Below are 26,393 nucleotides of genomic sequence, written 5' to 3'. Positions count from 1 at the left end.
ACAACTACAGAAGCCCATGCATGCAGAGCCCGTGCTCCGCAACAAAGAGAAGCCACCGCAGTGAGAAGCCCGCGCACCGCAACAGAGTAGCCCCCGCTCGCCGCAACTAGAGAAAAGCCCGCGCACAGCAACGAAGACCCAACGCAGCCAAAAATAAATAAATTAAAAAAAAAAAACTGGAGCACTAAACTGAATAGTTAGTAACATTGAGATCAATTCTCAGGAAGATCACAAGTCAAAAAAAGGCGTATTTCTTCCAAAGATTCAATAGAACATGTAATAAAATCATTAATACGCTGTAAATTCCAGCCTTAGAGCCTTTCCCTAACAAAACAAGGGAAACTGACAAAGCCAGTCTGAAACATGATCTCACCTATCATTCCACTAGATTACAAGCTCTATGAGGGCATGTTCGTTTTGTTACCACTGTACACAGACTCTACACAGAAAGCGGATATTCACAAATACTTATCAAAAAGTGTATTGGTGTTTTCATTTCAACAGCTAATAGTGACTGGTTAGTATAATAGAAGGAAACGCAAAAAATCTTGGGAACATATGAAGCGAGAGAGAATTAATTTCAATAGGGTGGGTCTGAAAGGTCAGGAGAGGTTTGAAGGGGGGCTAAGATGAACCTTAATACATAAATAACATAGGTGGAGAAGAGCAGAGAAGGGTGGAAGGAAGGCACTTAAGGAGGAAACAGAATAAACATAAATTTGGAAGCAAGACAATACACAGCATTCAAGGACTAGCCAATTGTCTGGAGTGGCTAGAACATAGAATATGTAGAAGATACAGTGGACACTTAGAGCCAGAACTTGGAGCATGACTGCTTTTCTAAGGAGTTTGGACTTTAGCTTGCATGGCACAGCCAAAGGAATAAAATAGTGATTCCAGTTAGGGGCCTGTTCCAATAGACTAGGTATAGTAATGAAGGCCTGATGAACCTTAAAAACATCATGTCAAGTGAAAAAAGCCAGATGCAAAAGACCATATATTTCATGATTCCATTTATAGGCAATGTCCAGAAAAGGCAAACCTATAGTGATAGAAAGTAGACTGATGATTACCTAGGGCTAGGGGTGTTAAGTGAGAGAGACATTGCAGATGAGCAAGAGAGGTCTTTTCAGGGTGATGGGAATGTTCTAAAATTGGAATGTGGTCATGGTTATTCTATATTTAATTTACTAAAAACTGAATTGTACTTTTAGAAAGAGAAAGAAAGAAAGAAAGGGAAAGAAAGAAAAAAGAAATGGAAAAAATGAAGTCCTGTACTTGGGCAGACTTGGGAATGGAATGGAAGGGGTAATACGAATGAATATGAGACAGAATTGACAGGCCTAGTTGAGAGAGAGAATATACAGATGAAGTAGAGAAAAGTTAAAATGCCTGAAGTTTCTAGCTTGAAATGACAGAGATGGTGGTATTATTACATGGAGAGAAGGAACACAGGAGGCAGTTAGGTGGAGAGGATTGTTCGAAGTTAGGCAAGCACAATTCCGAGGTGCCTGCTAGATAGTCACACAGCAATGTCCGACAGGAAGTTGAAACTGCACCAGACTGCTGGATTCTTTCCTTTATCACCATCACTCAGTGCTGAGATGTGAGTAATCTGAAACTATGGGAGTGGATAAGAATCAAGAGTGGCCAGAACAGCTTCAAATATACTGAAAGCTCTTGAATGCTTTGGAATGATATATACTACTGCAAGGATAAAGGAGTGATTTGGGACATATTTCAGCTCCGTCTTTAAATATAAGCACATTCTAGATTTATACAATGAAGAGGAAAGTGGGGTTTAATGAGATCTTTTTGTCATATAGGTCAGAAGTTAATCTACATCACAGCATGCTGACTACAGTTAATCCTACATTGTATATTTGAAAGCTGCTGGGAGAGATCTTAAAAGTTCTCATCACGAGAAAAAAAATTTGTAGCTGTGTCATGATGGTTGTTAACTAGACATTGTGGAGATCACTTCGCCATAGACAAATACTGAATCATTATGTTGTACACCTGAAACTAGTAAATGTCAATTACATCTCAATAAAAAAATGAATCTGTCAAACTGATAGAACTAAAATATAATATGGAAATAACTGTTTCAAATTTAAAGTTTCAACCCTAATCCTGGTAAAGCCCAAATTAGTAAAAATGATTCAGAAGTTCTGGCGTCTCCTAAGCGTTCGCGGTGCGAAGAGAAGGGTGGGGCAGAGGCGGCACCGACTTGCCCGCGCTGTCACCCCAAGTGAGAAGTTATCCCACAGGGCTCCGGAGGTTTCAGCGAGCCAGGCACCCGTCTAGTCGTTCCAGCGGCCCTGGGGCCTGCCCAGTTCAGGGGGCGGGAAGGAGGACGCAAGGGCCGGCCTCTTTCGCTTTCTTTATTCCTTGACTCTTACCTTCACCGCGTACAACCTGTTGCCTTTCTGCCCCAGATACACCTTCCCGAAGGCGCCGCGGCTAATGGGCTTCACTATGGTGAACTCTTCAATGGAGGGAGGTCGTGGCACCGGGATCCTATTCACGAACTCCCCTGTCGGCGTGCCTCCTCCACCCTCCATCTCGCCGCCGACGGTGGTCTCCATAGCAGGCCAGCCCGGATGCAAGTCTCTGTCAGCGACCAAGAGCCCTTCCGGAGTCGCAACTCCCGCCAACTGGTTTCAAAGCGAGGCTCCGCCCACGCCGCTCTTCGGCCGTGATGTCACCCCGTCGCTGCGCACGCCACGCCCAATCCAGTGCGGCCCCGCCCCTGTCACCTGCTCTGTGTCGATGCAGAAGGCAATGAACGTGAAGGCGGGGCAGCTGGGAAATTCTTGAACCAACCACAGACTCTTCCAGGGTGACCGCGGCTCACGAACCTCGTTTGTAGTGACAGGGAGTGGCACAAATAGTTCTTGGCAGACGGGGAAAGGGATTACGGGGTCTTGACTCTGAATCGAGGGATTTGAAGAGTTTTCTCCCGACCTCCAAACGAGGCTGGTGGGACCCGGACCTCATCCCACTTTTTTTTGTTTTGTTTTTTAAACTCCTTTACGGCCTCCCACCCGCGGGAGAAACGTAAACCAGTTCGGTCTGGTCCGTGAAACAATGGCCAGTGAAATCACAGAATGTGGAGAAACTGGATGAGCAGGATGCGCGTGACTGGTCCTGTAATTTGACATTTTAACAGGATGTAATTTGCCTATCTGAAATAGGAAGAGCTTTTTATTGTGGGGAAGATAAAGAGCACTTAATTGTAGCAAAAGAGGTTATCATAGCTCAAGGCCCAGTCAGAACTGGAGAATATATTGTAAGTATTGATAACAAAGCTGGAGAAAGATTTTAACAGGGTCCGTGTCTTTCCCCTTTAAAAAGAAAACTACAGCCAATGAGCTTTGGGGTTCCGGCGCCTGCATTACTCAACGTGAACGTGAACTACCTTGGGGGGCGTCAGCTGTCCCCGAAAAGGCGGAGCGTTGACGCACGCCCCTGAGTGGTGGCCTCACCTGCCCCGGAAGTACTGTTGCGTTAGCGCCTTGCCTTCCGGGGCAGATTGTCTGTCTTTGCAGCAGCTGTAGGGAGGGGAGGCCATTTTCCGTTTCTAGGAAGAGTGAGGGCGAGAGGAGAGAGAAAAGAAGGGGAAAAAAAGGGCTCAGCGCCTCCCCGCCGGGCCGTGGACAAGAGGGACAGTTTCGGCAGGCGGGTGAGGTCGCTGACGGCCTGGAGAAGATGTTTTCCCTGTCGAACACCGTTCAGCCCCAGGTGGGTACGGCATCCAGTCCATTTTTCTCCCCCCGCCCTGCCCGCGTTTGCCGTTTGCGTTTCTTGGAAGTGGTTTCTCTTACGGGATCGTCGGAGGGAAGCGTTTAATCCAGTTGGAGTCCTGGGGTTGAGAAGGGATCGTGGCGACGCTGAGAGTAAAGGGCTGACGATGAAGCAGAAGCAAAATAGGAGCGTGATGGAGACCATGCCTTATTGATTTGATTGCGTGGAATTTTTGCTACAGAATCCATCAGGCATTGTTCAGTGTTAGACCTTCTGGGGTGGGGGTGGGGAGGGGGCAGGGGAAACGTCTGCCGTAGATGTAAAGGGAGCAAGTGATGTTTCTTTTCCATCCTTCCGCCTCTTCAAAGACTTTCGTCTTCACAGCCCCGATTCTCTACTCTTTCTTTTAAATGGAATTTAACCCAACATGCTATAAAAATTTGAATAATCTTCTATGAATGCTTTCCCTCTTTTTTTGACCAAAAGTAAGTAATAAATATATATTGATATATTTAAGTTATTGACTGCTTGCACTTAAAATTTTGATTCAGCCTCCTCCCCATCTTTTCATTTTTGAAGCAAAAGGGCAGAGAAAAAAGATTCCAAGCGTTTTTATTTTTAATTCTTCTTTCAGGAGTAATCACCGGTGATAATGTTTTGTTCTTAGTTCATTTAAAAATCTTTTTTGATTGTGACATTTAGATTTTTTTTTGAGAGTTCTTCACAGTTTTGCAAATAAACAGTTTTTGAAAACATTCCGTTTTAAAAATAATTTTTGACGTTCTTTAGTTTCTTGGTTAAAGCATATAATTATGTTCCTCTGTGTAACCTCCACTCCCTTTTGTTTTGTTTTGAATTTTGCTAATACTGGTGGGGTAATAAAAAATAAAGTGGTTAGTTATTTATTGGGCATCAGTGATGTGCTAGGTGAACAAAGCAAATGTGGAATCTTGATGATATGAAGTAAAAAATGAGTAGGAGTTAGCCAGGTGAAGAGTGAATAGATATGAACAGGTAGACAGAACATCTGGAGGTTCTGAGATAGTGACAAGCCTAGTTGATTGGAGGAACAGGAATAAGGCCAGTGTGGCTAGAGCGTGGTGATTAAAGGGCCAGTGACGGAAAGGAGGTTGGGGAGAAGACATGATGCAGATCATACAGGGTGTTACAAGAAGGGACTTTGGGCTTCATTTTAAGTTTGTTGGAAACCATTGAATGCTTTTAAGCATGTTAAGGAGTAAAATGATCAGATTTACATTACAATCTATTACAGAGTAATAGATTACTCTGGCTTCTTGCTGTGTGGAGAATGTTGAAGGACAGAGTGGAAATGTTTTCAGTTTAGGATGTTATTGCACTAATCCAGAGAGGGATAATGCACCGCTAAGTGGTGACAGTGGTTATGGAAAGAAGGGGATGAGATTTATTTTGAAAAAAGAACAGAGGGAATTCCCTGGTGGTCCAGTGGTTAGGACTCCCTGGTCGGGAAACTAAGATCCCAGAAGCCGCGCGGTGCGGCCAAAAAAGAAAGAAAGAAAAAAAGAATAGAATTTCATGAGGGATGATGGAAAGAGGTGTTTCTGGGTTTGATCAGCTGGATGCAAGTAGGTGTTATTTACCAAGATGACCGGTGTCTGGAGGAGTCCTACCAATCGTTTGAAAAAGAATTTGACTTGGCTTGCTGAATACAACATTAAACCTTTTGAAACTGAACTGCAAGAAATTGATGTCAAGAAGACCCGATTTTAGGAAAATTTGTCATTAGCTGAATGGAGTTAGTGGTATGCAATGTCGGTAGAGGTAGTGAAGGAATTTTCCGTACTATAGGCAGTCCTAACTGGACTCACGTACGACCATTAATATGACACAGAAGTTCAACCTTTTCATTGAGGAGAGATCAAACCATCTTTTAGCAGTTTAAATTCTTTATTGAATGAGAAGAGGTACAACTAATTAAAATAAAACTTTTCAAGGTTATAGACAGGGAATTCCCTGGCGGTCCAGTGGTTAGGACTTCACACACTCGCTGAGGGCTCAGGTTCAATCTCTGCTTGGGGAACTAAATTCCCAGAAGCCGCACGGGGAGGCCAAAAAAACAAAAACAAAAAATGTATAGACAGAAAATATGTATCTTAAAATAATTTGATTCCTACAGTTTTTTGTTTGTTTGTTCTTGTTTTTTGGTCACGCTGTGCAGCTTGTGACATTGAACCCAGGCCCTCGGCAGTGAAAGCGTGGAGTCCTAACTGCTGTACCGCCAGGGAATTCCCTGATTCTTGTAATAGTTTTAAAAGAGCTTATCGTTTCTTTCTGACTCTAAAAATAATACACGCTAATTGCCAAAAATCCTGAAAAGAAAAATATAAATAAGGAAGATCACCTATAATTTCATCACCCCAATAGATCACATTTTAGAATAAGTTCTTTCATCCTTTCAACTCTGCACAAATATGTGTATGCATACTTTTTAAAAAAATGTTACATAAAGGTTTATGGCTCCTTTTTTTCATTTAAAAAACAATGTTATGAATTTATTTCTGTATCAGTAACCATGGGATGAAAAGTCTTTAAGTGAAATCTGGAGTCAGATTATCTGTGTTAGAATCCTTCTTCCTATAGTACTTTCTTGCTGAGAAAGTGTGATAGAAATGTAATAGTAACTAATGTTTATAGTTGTTAGGAGGATTAAATGAGATAATATAAGTAAAGTACATAGTTCAAAATGTGGCATATAATAAGAGCCCATTTAATTTAATCATTTACTCAACAGGTATTTATTTAGCATCTACTGTGTGCATTATTGCACTGGGATACAGTATTGAATGAAATAGAGGAAGTAAGGTAGAGCAAAATAAAATATAAAGTGTTAAGTTATATTAAGTATAACGTAAAAACAGTTTATATTAAATAATTTATAAATAAAACAGAGAAAAATAATAAAATAGAGGAAAAAAACCCTTGCCACATGAAACTTATGCTCCAGTGGGAGAATGTGGTATAATAAATAAAAACTATTTGGTCTTTGTTCCCAATTCTTGGCACAGAGCTCCTAAAACCCTTGAAATTTCCTGTGATGGGCGTGTCTTTACTCTTAAAGCCCCTCTTTGGATCACACCTGGATTTACGCTAATGAGGTGACTTAAACTGGGGTTTCTAGTAAACAATATATAGGTAAATAAGTAAGTATATGAAGTGTGTTAGATAATGAAAATGTCAAGAAGGAAAAATAGAGCAGAGGAAGGCAATAAGGAATATTTTTTAGGGGAGGGTTGCTGAAATCTTACATAGGTTGTCCAGGGAGATGAATGAAAAGATGACTTGTGAGTTAGGAACTGAAGGGAGAGCAAACTATGTGACTAACTGGACAGGGGAATAAACAACAGTGCAAAGTCCTTGAGGTGAGGGCCTGCCAGGTGTTTTCCAGGAACAGAAAGGGGGATGCGGTGGTGGGAGCGGAGATAAGGAAGGGGAACTTAGTGGTGGATCAATTTGGAGAGGTGATGAAGAGCCAGGGAGGGCTTTCTGTGTCATCATTGTTAGGACGTTGACTTTTATTGTGAGAATAGCCATTGGAGGGTTTTGAGCAGAGGAGTGATGAGATCTGACTGGCTTTAATAGAGCAGATTCAGGGAGAGAAGTTAGGATGCAGTTGTAAAAATCCACATATGGATGATGGTGACTTAGAATAGGGTGGTGCAGTGGGGAAGTTGAAAAGTATAAAATTCTGGGTATATGCTTACTTGTTTCATGTCTGCGAAATATTTCATTTTTGTGGTGGTATCATTTGTGTAGCCACTCCCCTATTGGACATTTCTAGCTTTCCACAAATTTTTAAATATTTTGATGAAAACTGTCTTCTGTGCATATGCAAGCATAGATCATTACTTACTAGATTATTTCCTTGGAATAAATCCCTAGAAGTTAGATTGCTCGAATGGTGAAATGTATGTATTTTTAATACTTTTGCTGTATATAACCCCTATACTATCCTGAAGGTCAGTTTTCTTCCTACCAGCAATAATCTGAGTATTTATAATTTTTAATGTATAGTTTTGATATACGGTGTATATTTAACTTTTTACAATACCCAATCCTGACAATAAAAGGTTTTTTCTTCTGTTTTTATTTTAAAAAGCACTACTTATTTTCAGCTTCTATCTTTTTATAGGTTACAGTTCCTCTGAGTCATCTCATCAATGCCTTCCATTCACCGAAAAACACATCTGTTTCTGTCAGTGCATCAGTTTCTCAAAACCAGCATCGGGATGTAGTGTCTGAGCATGAGACTCCCAGCAGTGAGGTAATAGTTTTTACCCTGGGTGTGTGAGAAAGTTTTTTTGGTTTAGTACATTGTAAACATGCCTGAAATAACTTTCTATGTTTAGGCATTTGTAACAGGGTGATTTCTGTCTTCAGCTTCATCTCCCTTTTACGATTAAAGATGTCTAACTCTGGCTTTGTTGTACATATAGAAATACTACTTTGTTTTATTTTTAACATTTAATTTATAAAAAATTTCATGTGGCAGTGTATTGGTATTCACTTCCTACGTTACTGCTTGTGTAATATCATTTAGATATTCTTTTGTGTTGCTTCAGTGGTAGCAGGGAACCTACAGTTAACTCCATAATTCCCATAATTTTCAGGAAAGATAGAATAGCAAGAAGTTATCATCTACCACCTTATAGGAGCTTTCAGTGTAATTGAACAATTAGAATATAGATACCTGAAAGTGAAATGTATAAGCTATGAAACCGTACTTTGAGTATTCAGAGAATTATAAAATCATTGTGGCCTAGGATATAGCGAATTCCCAACGTAGGAACCTTGTGTTTACAAGATTCATTAATAAGATAGTTTCTTGTAGCTCAGAATACATTTTTCATAGTAAACATTATAATCTATAGTTAAGTTTCTCAGAAGCCTCTTTAACCATAAATAGTTTATGTTCTTAGTCCTGATATCAGGGGCTATGGCAAAGGACAGTAGAGGAGGAGTTGAAAAAAAAGTTTGCAGGACTTCCCTGGTGGCCCAGTGGTTAAGACTCCACGCTTCCAATGCAGGGGGCCCGGGTTTGATCCCCGTTCGGGGAACTACAATCCCACATGCCACGTGGCACAGCCAAAAAAAAAAAGTCTGCTTTTGGTGGGGGTGGGATGGGGGGTGGTTGTGAGGTGAGTCTTGGGATACAATTTTACTTAGATGAAAAGTTTGTCTTTATGCTTTCCTTTTTTTTTCTTTTTTAATTGATTATTTATTTTTGGCTGTGTTGGATCTTCATTGTTGTGCGTGGGCTTTCTCTAGTTGTGGCGAGCGGGGACTACTCTTCTTTGCGGTGCGCAGGCTTCTCATTGAGGTGGCTTCTCTTGTTATGGAGCACGGGCTCTAGGCGTGCAGTCTTCAGTAGTTGTGGCTCGTGGGCTCAGTAGTTGTGGCTTGCGGGCTCTGGAGCACAGGCTCAGTAGTTGTGGCGCACGGGCTTAGCTGCTCCGCAGCATGTGGGATCTTCCCGAACCAGGGTATGAACCCGTGTCCCCTGCACTGGCAGGCGGATTGTTAACCTCTGTGCCACCAGGGAAGCCCCTATGTTTTCCTTTTATGTTATCTGCCAAATTCCTATTGCCTCTGTCTATGGGCAATCCATTCTTGTCTTCTGTTGTGACACCCTTCTTCCAATTTACAGCCCGAGAGCTTTCCTAATGATAAGACTGCATGTATCAAAATTGCTACATGCAGCAATATTATGTTCATTTTAGAAATTTTGGAAAATATTATGTAGGTAGAAGAAATTAAATTAACCTATGATCCTGCTTCTCTTTTTCTCACTTGTACTTTTATATTTTATAATAGTTGGATCATACTGTATATGCTGATTTAGATTTTGCTTGATCATTTAATAGTCTTAGGAACTTTTTATTCCATACATTTTCTGTATTTTTAATGACTTTCAGAGTGTTCATTTTATGATGTTCTCTTTTTGGATATTGTTTCCAATTTTTTGCTGCTCTGAACAACACCATTTGTACTCTCCGTGGTGCTAAATGTTTGACTATTTCATCAAGTGAAATGGCTAGGTCAGTAGTGAAGTACATTTTGGGGGCTTGAAAAGTAGCTAAACTCTAGAAGCCAATGTTGAGCTTAAAACTAATGGTCTCAGATACAGAATTGGTGTCTTATCCTCGATTTACCTTCATTATTCCTATGGTTTATCATTGATGACTGTTTGTTATTGCTTCACAAACATTTTCATTCTTCTTAAGCATCCTCCCTCATCTCTACTCGCACTTCCTTTGCTCTGAGGTTACATTGCTTTCATCAAGTCTTGCTCATCCAAACACCCACTTCACAGTGCAAGCAAAAAACTTTCAACTTCCTTCAAGCTACTGACTTCTTTTCCTGTTGCTTTCGGACTTCTTGAAAAAGTAGTACTCTGAACTTAACATTTGTTCTTGCTAAACTTTTATTCATACTACATCCCATTGTAGTTTGGCTACTACTTTTACCATTTTATAGACTTGTTTTGGTATATTTTGTTGACTTCCTTAGCAGTAAGTACAGGCCTTTTTAAAAATCCACATCTTTTTCATCTTTTCCTTAGCATTTGACCTTGCTGAACATCCACTGCTTTCAAAATACTTTCATAAATTGAGTGATACTACATTGATGGTTTTTTTTTTTTTCTCTTTCTGTTTTGCTGGGCGTTTTTATTGCCAGCCTTTTACACAGTGTGTGTACATTTATCTGTAATCTAATTTTCATTTTGCATAGTCTCCCAGATTATATATCTTAATGTCTATATATATTTATATGCTGATAACTCCCAAATCTATCTCCAACTCTAAAGTATCTCTAAAGTTTTAAAGTAATTATCTGGTGGCTTATTAAAATACCCCTCTGGATAGGCTCCAAGGACCTCGAAATTAAGATGTCTAAAACTGAGCTGCTTCCCCAGATTCCAGTGTTTTTTTTGTTTTTGTTTTTGTTTTTTGCGGTACACAGGCCTCTCACTGTTGTGGCCTCTCCTGTTGCGGCGCACAGGCTCCGGATGCGCATGCTCAGCGGCCATGGCTCACGGGCCCAGCCGCTCCGCGGCATGTGAGATCTTCCTGGCCCGGGACATGAACCCGTGTCCCCTGCATCGGCAGGCGGACTCTCAACCACTGCGCCACCAGGGAAGCCTGATTCCAGTGTATTTGATCTTAGAGTGGTTTTAGCCCCTCTTCATCAGTCTGGGTCCAACCAAGAGAGAGAGACCACATAGTCATTTGAACAGTGAATGTTTAATATAAAAAATATATAATTTTTTAGTTTAATATTTTAAAAACCCTGGTCTAACGGGATTAGAATAACTAGGGATTGGCTAGTAATAAGTAAAGAAAATTCAAATATATAGGACTTGCGGATTCAAGAAGCAGCTAATCCTCCCAGGACTGAGAGCTTCCCAGGAAGAGTTCTCCACCCCTGGGCTGAGGTTCTGAGGTTGTTGGAGAGGGAATGGCCTTGGCTCACTGAATGGCGCAGGAGTCACTGGTGCCGTGCCAGCTGAACCTGATGGAAATCTGCCCCCTTGGGTACCAGGAGAAGCTGTTCATGGGGATGTGTGTTACTGGAAAAGCTGCTGGGTACTGCTGGCAACTGTGCACTGTAGGAGCCAGGCTTTGGAGAAGCTGCACCAGTGGCAAGAACCACTCCTGGAGAAACCCATGGGTGTTATGTTGCACACAGGAGCCTGCTGAGTGAACACAATAGCCTGAACCAGGAGCAGAAACTCCTCCTACAATGTCTCTCCAGTGCCCTCTACTGACAGCTTAATGTTCTAGCCAACAAAGGAAAAATATTTAAAGGGCCCAGATCCATGAACATGGAGCCAAAAAAAGGATGAAGAGGAGCTAAGAGACAACAAATCAATAACCAGCACATCCATCCTTCTCCCTCACAATCCCTATACTTTACTGGTTTCTTCAAATGTCTGTTGTCTGTGACTTGGTATTTGCATCCTTCTTAGTCAGGGCTCAGTTCAGGTTCATACCATTTTTCTCTTGTTACATCAGCCTTCTGTTCTCCAGCTTATCATCTTTGTCTTCTATTTTCTTCCTATAAAACAAAACTAATGATATTAGCTATAGAATTAAATTCAAACAAGGCTCTTCACAATATGGCCATAGCCCATCTTTCTAGTGCTTTCTTTGGTCACTAAACTTTTTACTGCATCTCAAACATTCCAAGCCCTTTGATGACTTTTTGTTTGCCCTCTTCCCCAAGGTTTCTGCCCCCATCATTTGTGAATTAAGTGTTATTTCAGTGAAGCCTTATCACTTAGGAAATTAGTTGTGTGTTCTCTTATGACTTTTTAAAAAAATATCTCTGTAATAGCAGTTACCTTATTGTATGGTAATTATCATATTCATATGTACCTTATTTCTCTTTATGTTCCTAGGACTTGATACTCATTATGTAAGGGGCATAAATTTCTGTCTTAGTTAAAAATCTGCATTTCCCTTTGTATTATAAATAGACTTTTTGGTTTCCCCATTTTAAAAGATAAAATATCTTTGTAGCTCTTGAATATTGTAGTCCTTCTGATTCCATTATGATAATGTGGTTTATATTCTACAGTTTTTATTACCTTAAAAAGCACCTTTTAATGGCTTCCCTGGTGGCGCAGTGGTTGAGAGTCCGCCTGCTGATGCAGGGGACACGGGTTCGTGCCCCGGTCCAGGAAGATCCCACGTGCCGCAGAGCGGCTGGGCCCGTGAGCCATGGCCTCTGAGCCTGCGCGTCCAGAGGCTGTGCTCCGCAACGGGGGAGGCCACAACAGTGAGAGGCCCGCGTACCGCAAAAAAAAAAAAAAAAAAAAAAAAAAAAAAAAATTCACATTGTTTCAATTGATAAGTACTCTTCAAGTTAAATAGCTTGCTAATAATGCTTACTTGATATAAACAACAAGGACCTACTGTATAGCACAGGGACCTGTATTCAATATCTTGTAATAACTTGTAATGGAAAATAATCTGAAAAAGAATACATATATTTATACGTATATAAGTATATGTATATATAACTGAATCACTGCTGTATACCTGAAACGTTGTAAATCAACTATATGTCAGTAAAAAAATAAAAATTAAAAAATAATAATGCTTACTTGGTTGAATTAATCTTTTACAGCCTATACTTAACTTAAGGGACCTTGGATTATCTGAATTAAAAATTGGACAAATTGATCAACTGGTAGACAGTCTACTTCCTGGAATTTGTAAGGACAATAACGTTTCTTCCCATTGGCATACATCTCATGTATCTGCACAGTCCTTCTTTGAAAATAAATATGGTAAGTTAATATATTTTGTGTCCCAATGAACGTAAGCCATTACAGTACTATTGATAATTTAATTGATACCACTTATTTTTTTTTGATACCACTTATTAATACACCTCTGGTTTCCAGTGCTTCATTACATTGTTGATTAGAGGGTTTTTTTTTTCTTTTTTTTTGATTAGAGTTTTGAAATTGTCTCTAGGAAATAGCAATTTTTTGTTTCTCCGTGCTCTTAGCTAAAAGTAACTTAAGCTAGACATATATATTTTTACCTTTTGGTTTGAATTTAATTTCATTGGCAGCTATATTTGTATATCATATAAAAAAAGATAATGCAAAGGACAAGTGATAGACACTAATATGATGAAGAAATGTGATTAAATTTGCAATGCTTTTAGATAAAAATGCAAAAAGCAGAGTCATACATGGGCAAATGAAAGGCAAAACTCATTTTGGTTTTTCTAATATTCGGTAAAATTATTTGTTGTATTTCATGACTTTTTTGTTTGACCGTTAGAAAATTTACTTTTTACAATTTCCCTCCAGGTTGCTTAGATATATTTAGTACTTTACGTTCCTCTTGCTTGTACAGACAACATTCAAGAACTCTTAAAAGAATTTGTTCAGATCTTCAGTACTGGCCAGGTATGAAGCAACAGTTGTACTTATTTTGAAAAAAATAATAGATTTATTTAATCTATTCAGATTTGTCTTTTTTAATGATATTAATGATTAGAAACATTCATTTGTAGCTCACAGTAGAACTTGGAGAATATTTGGAATCAACTAGTTTGGGTATATCTGTGTAATTTTTAACCTGGGAAATATAACTAAATTTTGAATGTGAGTGACAAGTGCCACAGTAAAGGAAACTCTAGGGAGCTCACGTATACCTGCTCCAAAACAATTAAGCACATTTGTTTACTTCTCTCATTTTCAAAATCCCATTGCAATGACAAAGAAAGATAAAAATAAGAAAAAAGTCAGGGCAGCAGCAGAGGGGTTTTGTAAATGGACCAGAAATTTGATGACTTTCTGGAACTTGTAAAGTAGACGAAACCCCATTGATATCAAAATCCAATATGTATTCATTCATATTTATTTAATATCAGGCACTACTGATAGGTGTTAGGCGAGAGTGAAAATTATGTAACTGAAAAAGACATATGTTATCAACCCTCATGAAGCTTATAGTAGAGTGACATGAAAGAGGTGTGTAATGCTAATTCCAGTAGAACTTAGGAAAAATCCCCAAGTTCTAAGTCAATAATAGTGAGCTCTGGGGTAGCTGATTTAGTGAAACAGTTGAAAGATTGCGAAAAGTGGGCCAGTCACAGAACAGATTTGGCTTGCAACTTTTAGACAAAAGAACACATCTCTAATAAGGTATCCGTGTGTGTATGTTGAAAGGGGACTCCTGGTTTGAGGGTTGATGCCAAAGAGAGAAACAAGAGAGTAACCCAGGTTACTTTGGACTTGAATCATACACTAAAGGTACCTGCTCATTTACCATAAGTCCATGTTTTGTAGTCTAAATATATTTACCACTTTGATAGTTTTGAGGACTCCTGTCTGCAGTCAGTACTGATCATTGTGTTCTTCTTTACAAATACAAATGGTTTGCAAGAATCTCCATGTTTGAGGAAAATTTATAGCATGAAGGAGAGGCACCAGGTTGGGCAAAGAAATCTCTTTTGTAGTTCTTTGAAGAAATGGTTAATGTAGAAGACAGAAGAATACTTAAGAAGGGATGATACACTCAGTTTTAAATATTCAAGGAAGAAAAAAACTGAGCATGTATTAGGGTATAAAATATATCTTAATAACTTTTTAAAAAGTTAAAACTCAAAGGTCAGATTCTCTGATCATATGATAAAACTGAAGTCAAATAATAGAAAAGATACCTAAAAAAAATTCCTAAATATGTGGAAATGTTTAAAGATACTTTTCTAAGTGTCTTGTGGCTGAAGGGAATTGAAAACAAATTACAGACAATTATTCCTGAACCACAATGAAAATCTGCATATCTAAATCTTTGGTTTGAGGACAAACTGAAGCTGAAAGCATTGTATGAATTTTAGGAAATAAGGAAGATGGGAAATAAATTGATTAAATATTTATTTTTAGAATTTCTTTAAAAGAACATGAGAAATTAATATGGATAAGACACATTAAATTAAATGAATATAATGGCAAGAAATGGTTTTACTTAATTTAATCAAGAATCAATTTAATTTGAAAAGAAAATAGAACAAACAGTCTGATTAAGAAATGATGAGAAAATACAGTGTTAGAAGTGAAAAGTGGGAACTGTCACAGATAATGAAGATTTTTAAATTGTAATGTATATAATTTTATATTGTAAATAAAAATATGTTGAAACATAATTATTTGAGTTATAAATTACTAGCAGAATTGACCCAGGAAGAGATAAGACAATAACTATAGAATTTGAAAGATAATATCTTTCAAATATAATCTCTTTGCCCCAGAGGCACTAGGCTCAGATGGTTTTATGGCTGTATTCTGTTTTCCAAGGTCAGGAGTCTTCCTGTTATTTAAAACTTTTTTAATAAAGAAAAAGATAGACTAGGCTTCCCTGTTTATTCCATGAGATGACTGATACTAAAATATTAGTACAAAAAGAATACAATAGATTAATTTCACTTAATCTAGATATAGAAATCCTAAGTAAAGTCTAAAAAAGCACATATAGAAATATCCTAAAAATTATGATTAAGGAATACAAGAATGATTTAACATTAGGAAGTATGTTAATTTATCATGTTAATTGATTAGACAAGAAAAGGATTATTATTTGTGTATGATAAAAAGGCATGTGATATATATGCTAACTATTATGCTTCCTAAAAACTTGTAGAATAGATACTTTTAAAATTTCTGAAGTGTATCTGTTAGGTTCTCATTAATATGAGAAACAGGATGTCTGGTATCCTGTTTTTGTTCAGTAATTTGGAGATCCTGAAATATCTGATTAAAAAGAAAAAGGAAGTTTTATATAAGTTAAAAGGGGCAAAATTATAATTAGGTGATACAATTGTTTACCAGAAAATTCAATAAAATCAACTGAAAGGCTGCCCTGGTGCCATAGAAGATAAATGCATAAAAATCAATCGCTTTTTTTTTTTTTTATCCTAGCAATAGGTTTTATTTACAGTTCGTTCAAAATCCATGAAATCTTGTATCCTGACAAGAAATATGCAACATGATACATATATACACACACAGATGTATATATGTATGCATGTGAAACCTGACTGAAAGAAATAAAAGAAGAGCTGAGTAAAATAAAGTGAGAGAGTACTGTAGTCCTCTTCAGAAGAACTTAGTGTTCTAACATTATCAATTTGCACCCAGATTTTCAATGCAACTCCAATCAAAACTCGAAACATTGGTTAGGAAAATAAAGAGTTGATTTTAAATTTGGGCATTAAAAGGGAATCAGATTATTTTCTTACACCTTAAAAAGTTCCAAAGAACTGAAAACAAGTAGAAGTATTAGATGAAGTCAGTAAACTGCCTTTAAAATCTTAGTGTGAGGATGAGACTCTTTAATCAAAGCACAGTGAACAAACCACTAAAGATTAAAAGACATGGCTTCATTAACCTTACAGATTACTGTATCACTTAATTAAAAGACAAAGACATTAAAATAAATGTTTGAAATATACATGACTAAAAGTATATCTTAAAGTATATCCATATTCTGCAAATGAAAATGGAAAAATATGAAAGGTCATGAGTGCTCAGTTCACTAAAGAAATAAAAATAATCAATAAAAATAAAAAATGTGGGCTTCCCTGGTGGCGCAGTGGTTGAGAGTCCGCCTGCCGATGCAGGGGACACGGGTTCGTGCCCCGGTCCGGGAAGAGCCCACATGCCGCGAAGCGGCTGGGCCCGTGAGCCATGGCCACTGAGCCTGCGCGTCTGGAGCCTGTGTTCCGCAATGGGAGAGGCCACAACAGTGAGAGGCCCGCGTACCGCAAAAAAAAAAAAAAAATTAAAAATGTTTTCAAAAATTTTCCTCACTTCTTTTCTGAAATGCAAATTGAAACAAAATGTTACTTTCTGCCCATCAGATTTTATACAAATTAAAAAGATTTTTATTTATATTCAGTGCTGCAAAGGATATGGAGGAAAGGACACTCATATTCATTCGTGGGTGTATAAATTCTTGACAACATCCTTTTGGAGGACAGTTTCTTAGTGTTAAATAGTTCAAGTCTCACAGTGTCACTTTTAGGAATGTAGTCTGTGTGTGATGAAAGATAACAGGTACAAGATTTTTAACTGCAGCATTATTTTTAGCAATAAAAACTAGGAAACAGCTAATGCCCATAGTAGGGAAGAAGATGAGTAAATTGCCATACCCTGATACATGGGAAAACTGTAAACAGCCATTAAACTGAATGCACTGCCTCATCTGTTCTGGAAAATGTCCATGATAAATTGTTAAGGGAAAGAAGACAATTGCAAAAGTTATGTACTATTTTTACAGAAAGAGCATGTTTTAATACATAGAAGTATAGTCATGGAATTGTTCAATTGGTTACTTCTGGAACACTTCAGCACACTTGTAATTAAAGTAATTAAAACGGATTGAATCTATAAATCAACTTTACTTTTTCTTGGTAATTTTAAAATGTAAAAACATAAACAAAGAACTGTGTTAAAAAAATGAGATAATAACTAGGATGTACGGGAATAGTGTCAGAGTTTTGATTCTTACGCATTTTCCTTATAAAAATTTAAAATGAGAAGTAAATATGATACTGTTTGATTCAGTTTTCATACAGTCTCGGGGTTTTAAAACTTTAAAATCAAGGACACGACGTCTACAGTCCACTTCTGAAAGATTAGCAGAAACACAACATACAGCACCATCATTTGTGAAGGTAATTAGACCTTTTATGCTGTTGTTTGAAAAAGCAGTAATTTTCAAGTTAAAAGAACGTTCAATATCTGATTTCTATTGCTGACTAATAGATTTTCTTCCATCTTTCCACTTAGAATAAAGGATTAATATCCTGTGTAATCAATATAGCTAGAACTCTCCTGGGTGCCAAGCTTATCTTTCCATTAGCCTGTTAGACATCTTCCTCTGTTTTTTTTTTTTCCCTGTCAATCTACACCTGCTTATGTATTCTTGGATAAGTAGCATCCACCCAAGCTAGAAACCTGCTGGACAGCTATGATCTGTCCATCTTCTCTCACCTCCCACATCCATTAATCACTAAAATCCTGTTGATTCAGCCTCTTAAGTATTTATTTCTTAAATCTGTCTTCATCCCCAGTTCCACTGCATAGATAGACCATAGTTATTTCTTGCCTAGATTCCTCTCATAAACACTCATTTTGTCTCCTTGCCTTTAGTTTTGCTACCTTTAGCCCAGCCTCCAGACTGCCATCCACCAGACTGTCTGAAATGTATCAGTGTAATGGTTGTATTCCTCTGCTTTATTGTCAGACTTCTGCCGTGTATACATACGGCATTTCATCATTTGGCATTCTGCCTACCATTTTTGTGTTCTTATCTTTCAGTGTGCCCCCTCCTCTCCTCCTACCCTCCTCCTCTCCTGGTTTTTTAAAGTCCTGTCAAACAAGATTGTTTATAGCTCTTGAGCACTAAAGGCTGCTGTTTCATGGCTCTGTCAAATTATTCATGCTCTGTGCTGCTGTGGTTCAGCTGTGCCATTCTCTGTAAGGCCTTTACTGACTTCTTAGGTAGCAGTTGTTTTACCACCATACCTAGTACCTCTAACATAGTATCAAAATGACTTCAAAAACTTAGTTGTTTGTGTATCTCTGCCCAATAGACTGAAAACGTTCAGATGATCGGTTTTTTATCTTTACATCTTCAGAACTTATACAGGACCAAGTATATGCAAGGTGCTCAGTAAACATTTAATAAATGAATGAGGTTTTTCCTCCAGCAGAAATAAAGGAATGTGACCTATTCTAAGCCATTAGAACCCTAAGTCAACATGTGACCTGTTAAATGTTTTCAGTGTAGTTAGTGGTCTTATGTAGAGAGTTTCTCTATATTAATTGATGCAAGTATAGGGTCCAGTGTTAGTTTCCTAGCCATTGATTATTTATTGTTGAGTCTTAATTCTTCACATTGACAATAAAAATTTTTAATTCTAGAATTTTAATGAATTTTTTTGTGAGTGGTTGTTATATTTTGGGGGAGTATTATCCGTATAATCAGCTGATACTGATGTATTGTTTGCGTATTTAGGGGTTTCTTTTGCGGGACAGAGGATCAGACATTGAGAGTTTGGACAAACTCATGAAAACCAAAAACATACCTGAAGCTCACCAAGATGCATTTAAAACTGGTTTTGCAGAGGGTTTTCTGAAAGCTCAAGCACTGACACAAAAAACCAATGGTGAGTTGATTTGACAGCATCCATATTTAGGGAAGAATATCTGAAAGGAAGTTATAGTCCTGCCTTTAAGTGATTATAATAACTTTTCTAACAATTTCCCAACATTTTATTGGTTATATTTCGTTATATTTGTATCTTAAGCTGTGGTGTAGAAGTGGGAATATCTGCTGGCACTTTTCACTTTCTGAAGTGAGAAGCCAAAGTCAGCGATAGAAGCATGAGTGGCTTCATGAAGTTTTTGGTAACAGGTGCTGAAAGGCAATCATGGAGATTATGCAAAACATGCCAGGCTCCAATATTGCATGTGGTGAAATGTGATTACCGTCAGTAACCTAATATTTGCATTTCATTGATATGTCATTTCTCATTGATATAATTTGATTTAAGGCTTTTTCTTTTTTCTCCAGATTCTCTAAGAAGAACTCGCCTGATTGTCTTTATTCTGCTGGTAGTTGGCATTTATGGACTCTTAAAAAACCCATTTTTATCTGGTAGAGGCTCTTTATATTTATCTGACTTTTTTTTTTGTCTTTTATATACTCATTTCTTTTTCATAGTTGGTCTAGCTAAGGCTTAGAGATAAGAAAACATTAATGATTATAGTTCCAGGGTCTAGGTCTTTCATTCCTAAGTCAAGACTTCTCAGATTGGGTCACTTTAAGATTGTTTTTTGCATTGAAATTAAAGTTCCAAGGATTATGTTAGAGTGGAAATGTTAGATCTACTTCTGGTAGTGGTTAGTTCCCCAGATTTTTAGAAAATGATACCTATCCAATAATAAAATTTTAAAAACATGTAGAATTTTATAATAGCAATACAAAGTGTAATAGTCATCTGTTTCAAAGACAGTAATAAATTGAATTTTGTAAAAATTAACTTATATGGAAAATTACTTTAAATAGAGTCCCAGATTTTCTCAGTTTGCAAGTCTAAAATGAAGTAATAATGTCAGGTTTAAGCGGTTCCAATTGCTTTTTCAACTATCATTCAGTTTTTACCCAGTGTTTTCTCCTTTCTTTATGATGGATTACCTTGAGAGAAAAAAACTGATTTACAATTAAGAACATTGATTGACCTGTATAAGGAATCATTCCCAGAACTTGCATGTAGCCCCAGTTATTTTAAAATTTGTTAGTGACATCAAACCTGAAATGAGGTTTTAACATCTAGGAATAGCCTTTTTATATCTAGATCTGCCTTCTCTTGTCTCCTTTTTTTCAAAAAAAAAAACCAATACAGGGATGATAGGTGATATCAGCAGGGTGGTGGAGGGGTGGGATGAGCTCTGATGATTATTCCTTTGTGTTTCTTAATTATGTACAATGGAGTTTGAGAACCATTGGTTTAAATTTTTATTATTCGATATAAGAAGAGGAAAATTCTTAGTTTTAATTGGAAAGGCAAAGGTGTCATTTTATTATGAATCATTTATTCCTTGAATACCATCTCAAAATCCAGAAGACCTAATATCTACGCCTCACACTGATTAAATATATGTGAACTTAGATATTTAATTTTTCTGGGCTTTCTTGCATCTGAAAAATAAGGTAGTTAGAATTTTATGAATCTATCAAATATGTAAACATTTGTTTATGTCCCTTTAGTCCGCTTCCGGACAACAACAGGGCTTGATTCTGCCGTAGATCCTGTGCAGATGAAAAATGTTACCTTTGAACATGTTAAAGGAGTAAGTTAAAAAGTTTACCTTGATCTCCTCAAACATTATCTTAATTGTATTTTATTATTCTAAAGGTTGAAATAATAGAAAATATATATTATTGGTCTCTGCCCCATGTTCCTGGCACAGACGTCCTAAAACCCTTGTCATTTCCAAAGTGCTAAGAGCACCAGGAGCATCTTTTGTTTTACTGTTTGGTCTTTGACCCCGGTTCCTGACACAGGGCTTCTGAGTCCCTTAGAATTTCCTGGGTGATAGCAGTGTCCTTTGTTCTTTTTTTTTTTCCGCCTTGGCCACACTGCACGCAGCTTGCCGGATCTTATTTTCCCAACCAGGGATTGAACCCGGGCCCACGGCAGTGAAAACTTGGAGTCCTAACCACTGGACCACCAGGGAATTCCTGCAGTGTCTTTTGTTCAAATGAGGTGGCTCTGGGTGGGTGCCTGGATGGGGGCCAGTCACCAGAAGGACCCAGCCATGATTAGGGTCTTAGAACTTTCACCTCCACTCTGTTCTCCAGAGAGGGGAGAGGGCCTGGAAAGGGAGTTAATAATTGATCATGTCTATGTGAGGAAACTCCCATAAAAATCCCAACAGATCTGGGTTCAGGGAGCTTTCAGTTGGTGAACACATGGAGGTGTGAGGACAGTAGCGTTTTCAGAGAGGACGTGGAGGGGCCTGTGCCTCTTCCTATGTCCCTTGCCCTACCTGTCTCTTCCTTCTGGCTGTTCTGAGTTATATCCTTTCATAATAAACCAGTAGTCTAGCACCTAAACTGGTTTCCTGAGTTCTCTGAGCTGCTCTAGCAAATTAATCAAACACAAGGAGGGGTTGTGGGAACCTCCAATTTATAGCCAATTGGTAGAAGCACAGAGACAACCTAGATTTGGGATTGGCATCTGAGGGGGGTGTGTGTGGTGCTAAGTGTTGTGGGACTTTGGCCCAAAGATGTGTTTTACATTCACCCCTTCCCAGGTACTTTCTTTTTAACACTGCCCAATGTACTTGAGCTTTCTCACTGAGAGTTATTTAAAGTTGTGTAATGTGAGGTTGCAGGTTGGCTGCAAATATGTTATTACGGCAGTGTAATTTAAAATAAATAAATATGTGAAAGTACACATGCAGAGGCATTTTAAATTTACATTGGTAGCCAACATTTTTAAATTGAAGTTTCACCCACAAAAAGAGTTCTGTATTGTTTGTTCATTTGTTTTTTGAACACTGAAGCCTGGAGTGCTAGGCCTGTATTCTCTGGCAGAGCCATGTTGTGGTTGTCTTTAAAGGGACTGTTGCTTTCCAGTTCAGCACATTGCCACCACTATTGTTTTACATCTGGCCTTCTGCACTCATTGATTGATACTGTTTTGCCACTAGGAATTTGCATTTGTGACTTCTGGTTATATGCTGACTAGGAAAATGGCTCACCATTTCTGATAGGCATCTTAATCTTACATCAGAGTTTTAAAGTTGAACTCGTTTTCTGATTGCCATTTTTGTTGGCCAGATTGGGCTTTATTTTTGCTAGGGATCTCAATTCTGCAATATTTTATATTTTGGAGATTAAATCTCTTAAATTTTTTTTACCACAGCCATTTATAAAACAATATTAGTACACTATAGCTTAATTTTTGTCACTGTCCTTTGGCATTTGTCAGGAACTAAATCGTTTATAATCTAGTAGTAGTTCCTTGTAATGAAAATGATCTCATAACTAATCACAAATTAATGTTATAACTTAAACACAGACTCCCTTATCATTAATATATAGTAAGTCCACATAATTTGCCATTGAAGCTTATAACCAGGTCCAAAACAGTTTTGGATTTGAAACTTACTAGGTGACTCTTTATATTAAATGCCACTGACACATTTAACGAGAATTTTGAATATAACAGTTCTTTTTAACCAAAGGAAGCAGTTAAAAAGGGTTTTTGTTGGGATATATAAGGAGACTTCATATAACTGGCATTGAGGGTCGGGAGAAAACTCTGAGTATTTCTAAAGGGGCCTTTTTGTATACTTTCACTGAAACAAAAAGCCAAGTTAATTTAATCTGCAGTTAAATTTATGATATTCAAAGAGGGTATCTTGGTAATATAATAATTACTTGGTAAATTGTATCACTTTAGGTGGAGGAAGCTAAACAAGAATTACAAGAAGTTGTTGAATTCTTGAAAAATCCACAAAAATTTACTGTTCTTGGAGGTAAACTTCCAAAAGGTAAGATATCTTCCCTTTCACATAACTTGACAAAATACTGTAATATGTCACTAATTTAACTTTTATCAAAGTTGATCAAAGTTTAATTCTTAATTGCTATTTTACAAATAAGTGCTCATTCTGAACATACTGTTCTGTAATCTTTTTTTTTTGGTAATTTAAAATTTTGTTATAATTTCAAACTTTAAGTAAATTGCAACAATAAATAGTACAAAGAACTCCCTCCAGGGCTTCCCTGGTGGCGCAGTGGTTGAGTGTCCGCCTGCCGATGCAGGGGACATGGGTTCATGCCCCGGTCCGGGAGGATCCCACATGCCGCTCCGGCTGGGCCCGTGAGCCATGGCTGCTGAGCCTGCGTGTCTGGAGCCTGTGCTCCATGGCAGGAGAGGCCGCGGCAGGAGAGGCCACGGCAATGAGAGGCCCGCATACCGCAAAAAAAAAAAAACAAACAAAAAAAACTTTTAACTCATGAGACTCAAAATTTTTTTAACATTTTGTTCCATTTGCTCATTCCTTTCTTTACATAACGTGTAATTTTTAAACCATTTGCAAGTGAATTATAGATGTCATGCTCCTTTGCCCCTAAATACCTCATTGTGTATTTCCTAAGAATTACGGATATTCTCTTTACACCATTTCAGTACAGTTATTAAAATCAGGAAATTTAACATAGATCCAAAACTATTAATCTAATTCAAAGTCATATTCAAATTTCAGCATTTGTCCCAATATGTAAACAGTATTTAAATGATACAGGAGAATTAGTTAAGGAGCAGATCCTGAAGTGAATCATTAGTAGAGACAAATACGTTTTGGCTATGTTTCAAAATATTGGTCATTGATGTGCCTTCAACTGCAAAGCTGTATAAATTAATAATTATTTGTTATAAGTTCATGCCAGGCTTTGTTTCTGATTTTTAATTTGAACCATTCTTGTTTATTTTTTCTTTTAGGAATTCTTTTAGTTGGACCGCCAGGGACAGGAAAGACACTTCTTGCCCGAGCTGTGGCTGGAGAAGCTGATGTTCCTTTTTATTATGCTTCTGGATCAGAATTTGATGAGATGTTTGTGGGTGTGGGAGCCAGCCGTATAAGAAATCTTTTTAGTAGGTTTTAACGTATCTTTCATACAGTACTAATTTCTCTTAACTTTAGAGGAAGAGGATTTCTTACCCTTTCTTTGCTACCTGTTTCTGATTGATATAGTTGGCTGAAATTGTAGGGTTCCGGTTTCGGATAACTTAGTGTGTGAGCTAAAATAGAACTGTACTTTTTTCCCCCAATTAGTCGGAAGAGCTAGTGGAAGTGCTCGATTGCTGGGTGAGGCTGGGGGCCTCACCAATTTATTGAAAAAGCTGTTACTTTTATTAGAAACAAAAAATGCTTCTCAAGATGTTGGCAACAAGTCATAGTATAGACATCTGTTTCAAACAGTGTACTTCTCCCTTCAATTATAAATTATATTCCAGTTGGAGGAGGAATACCTCCTTAGCTATGGGAAGTAGAAGTATTTGAGGGACTGTGTAAGCTGGTCTCCTTGTACACAAACCATGCATTTCCTCCCCAAAGTATCATATTCAGAAACCAAAGATCACAGATACATTTAGGCATCCCAGAGTAGTCACAGAGCCAAAATGACATATCACTTCTTGTTGATTACAAGGCAGAAGTTCCTGGACAATATTGTGACCAGTAACTGTTTTAATATCTGTAAGAGCTTTAGCCCAGGCTGAAGTGCTCACCAACCACAAAAAAGTGGCAACAAGAGTAACAACAAAGTCAACCATGGGAAGTTTTCGACTATCACGATACACGTTCGTGTAACCAACATAGAGCAGCGATGCAGTACAGGAAGACAAAGACTGCAAAAGTAACATAGAATTGTGCAGAAGAAGAGTAATCTCCAATAAGGACATGATTTTTCCAATCTACATCACACATATTTACACCTTGATGTGCCTGAAATGATGCTTCATTCAACCTGAATTGATAACCCAAAGTAGCTGTGATCGTTTTATTGTCAGAAACTTTAGGATGACAAGCCACTTGAATTTCTGTTTTGCCCTTAAAACCTCCACAGGTGGCAAAAGCAAAGATAGAAGCAATCCACTCGAGGACCTTGATGAAGCCGAGCAGCTTCTTGAGCGGGTTGAGGTTGAGCTGGAAGGAGGACATCCTCTGAGGGAAGGAGGGAAAGAGAGTCAGGACGGTGGGGCGGAGGAGGAGGGGGACCGAAGAGACAGAGCTGCCCGGCCGTGAGAAAGGGCAAGCGGGGCGGGCCTATCAATTCTTTAGTATGTATTTAAAAAGTATTTGCCTCAAATCTGATTGTATATGGTTTGTACAACTAGGAAGAATGAATACTCAATGGTATAATTTTTTTTTTCTTCTGAGGCTACTGTTCTTAAATCAGTTTAAGAAGGACCTCCTTTTATGTATTTTCTCCCTACTGAATGTCTTTTTTTGGCTTTTTAACTGTCTTACAAGTTGTTAAATATTTATGCAATTTTATTTTATAAGTGTTGATTTTATTAAACTTATTTGAATCTTTTCTGTCTTCTTAGGGGAAGCAAAAGCAAATGCCCCGTGTGTTATATTTATTGATGAATTAGATTCTGTTGGTGGGAAGCGAATTGAATCTCCAATGCATCCATATTCACGGCAGACCATAAATCAACTTCTTGCTGAAATGGATGGGTAATTGAATCTTCCTGTCTTTAGAATTTGGTGATATATTTGGTAGCATACCAGAGATAGGAACAATTTTGTTTATAGGCAACAGAGTAGTCCCTTGTGCAAGAAGTAAAGACAAGCTATTTTGACTATTGTATTGTTTTTACTAATGGGATCATTGATAATTGTTATATCAACTTTTCTTAAATTAAGAAATAGATTTTTCATTTACTGTAGCACGACAGGAAAGCAGTGATTCCAGCTGAAAGTAGTAGTCTCTTTGGAGATGTAAAGAGAGAATACCCTTATCCCTGCACTGTTTGTGACTAGCTTTGAGTGTTGC

At 37.9% G+C, this 26,393-nt stretch overlaps 2 protein-coding genes and 1 pseudogene across 6 annotated transcripts in view; 1 reads left to right on the top strand and 2 right to left on the bottom strand.

Moving 5' to 3' along the window:
* Nucleotides 1–2,695, bottom strand: part of MASTL (microtubule associated serine/threonine kinase like) — a 59,459-nt gene extending 56,764 nt beyond the window's left edge. For all 4 annotated transcript variants that reach the window (XM_079912685.1, XM_079912684.1, XM_079912682.1 and 1 more), the window contains exon 1: nt 2,403–2,695. In XM_079912685.1, the coding sequence (XP_079768811.1) occupies nt 2,403–2,588 (186 nt within the window). In that variant the 5' untranslated portion in view covers nt 2,589–2,695. The remainder of the gene's footprint in view (nt 1–2,402) is intronic.
* A 197-nt stretch (nt 2,696–2,892) lies between these two features.
* YME1L1 (YME1 like 1 ATPase) overlaps nt 2,893–26,393 on the top strand; it is a 40,800-nt gene continuing 17,299 nt past the window's right edge. The window contains exons 1-11 of the mRNA XM_079907654.1: nt 2,893–3,744; nt 7,916–8,047; nt 12,916–13,078; nt 13,613–13,711; nt 17,873–17,982; nt 19,329–19,479; nt 19,887–19,970; nt 21,084–21,166; nt 23,287–23,377; nt 24,331–24,483; nt 25,942–26,074. Coding sequence (XP_079763780.1) covers nt 3,712–3,744; nt 7,916–8,047; nt 12,916–13,078; nt 13,613–13,711; nt 17,873–17,982; nt 19,329–19,479; nt 19,887–19,970; nt 21,084–21,166; nt 23,287–23,377; nt 24,331–24,483; nt 25,942–26,074 — 1,232 coding nt within the window. The 5' untranslated portion in view covers nt 2,893–3,711. The remainder of the gene's footprint in view (nt 3,745–7,915; nt 8,048–12,915; nt 13,079–13,612; nt 13,712–17,872; nt 17,983–19,328; nt 19,480–19,886; nt 19,971–21,083; nt 21,167–23,286; nt 23,378–24,330; nt 24,484–25,941; nt 26,075–26,393) is intronic.
* LOC307178973 (synaptophysin-like protein 1) lies at nt 24,512–25,595 on the bottom strand (annotated as a pseudogene). The gene has a single exon. The product of its transcript is annotated as a synaptophysin-like protein 1 (transcript).

This window comes from Stenella coeruleoalba (genome assembly GCF_951394435.1).
Source record: "Stenella coeruleoalba genome assembly, chromosome: 2".
NCBI lineage: Eukaryota > Metazoa > Chordata > Mammalia > Artiodactyla > Delphinidae > Stenella > Stenella coeruleoalba.
Note: the sequence above shows the minus strand (reverse complement) of the source record. Positions and strands in the feature narration are given on the sequence as shown.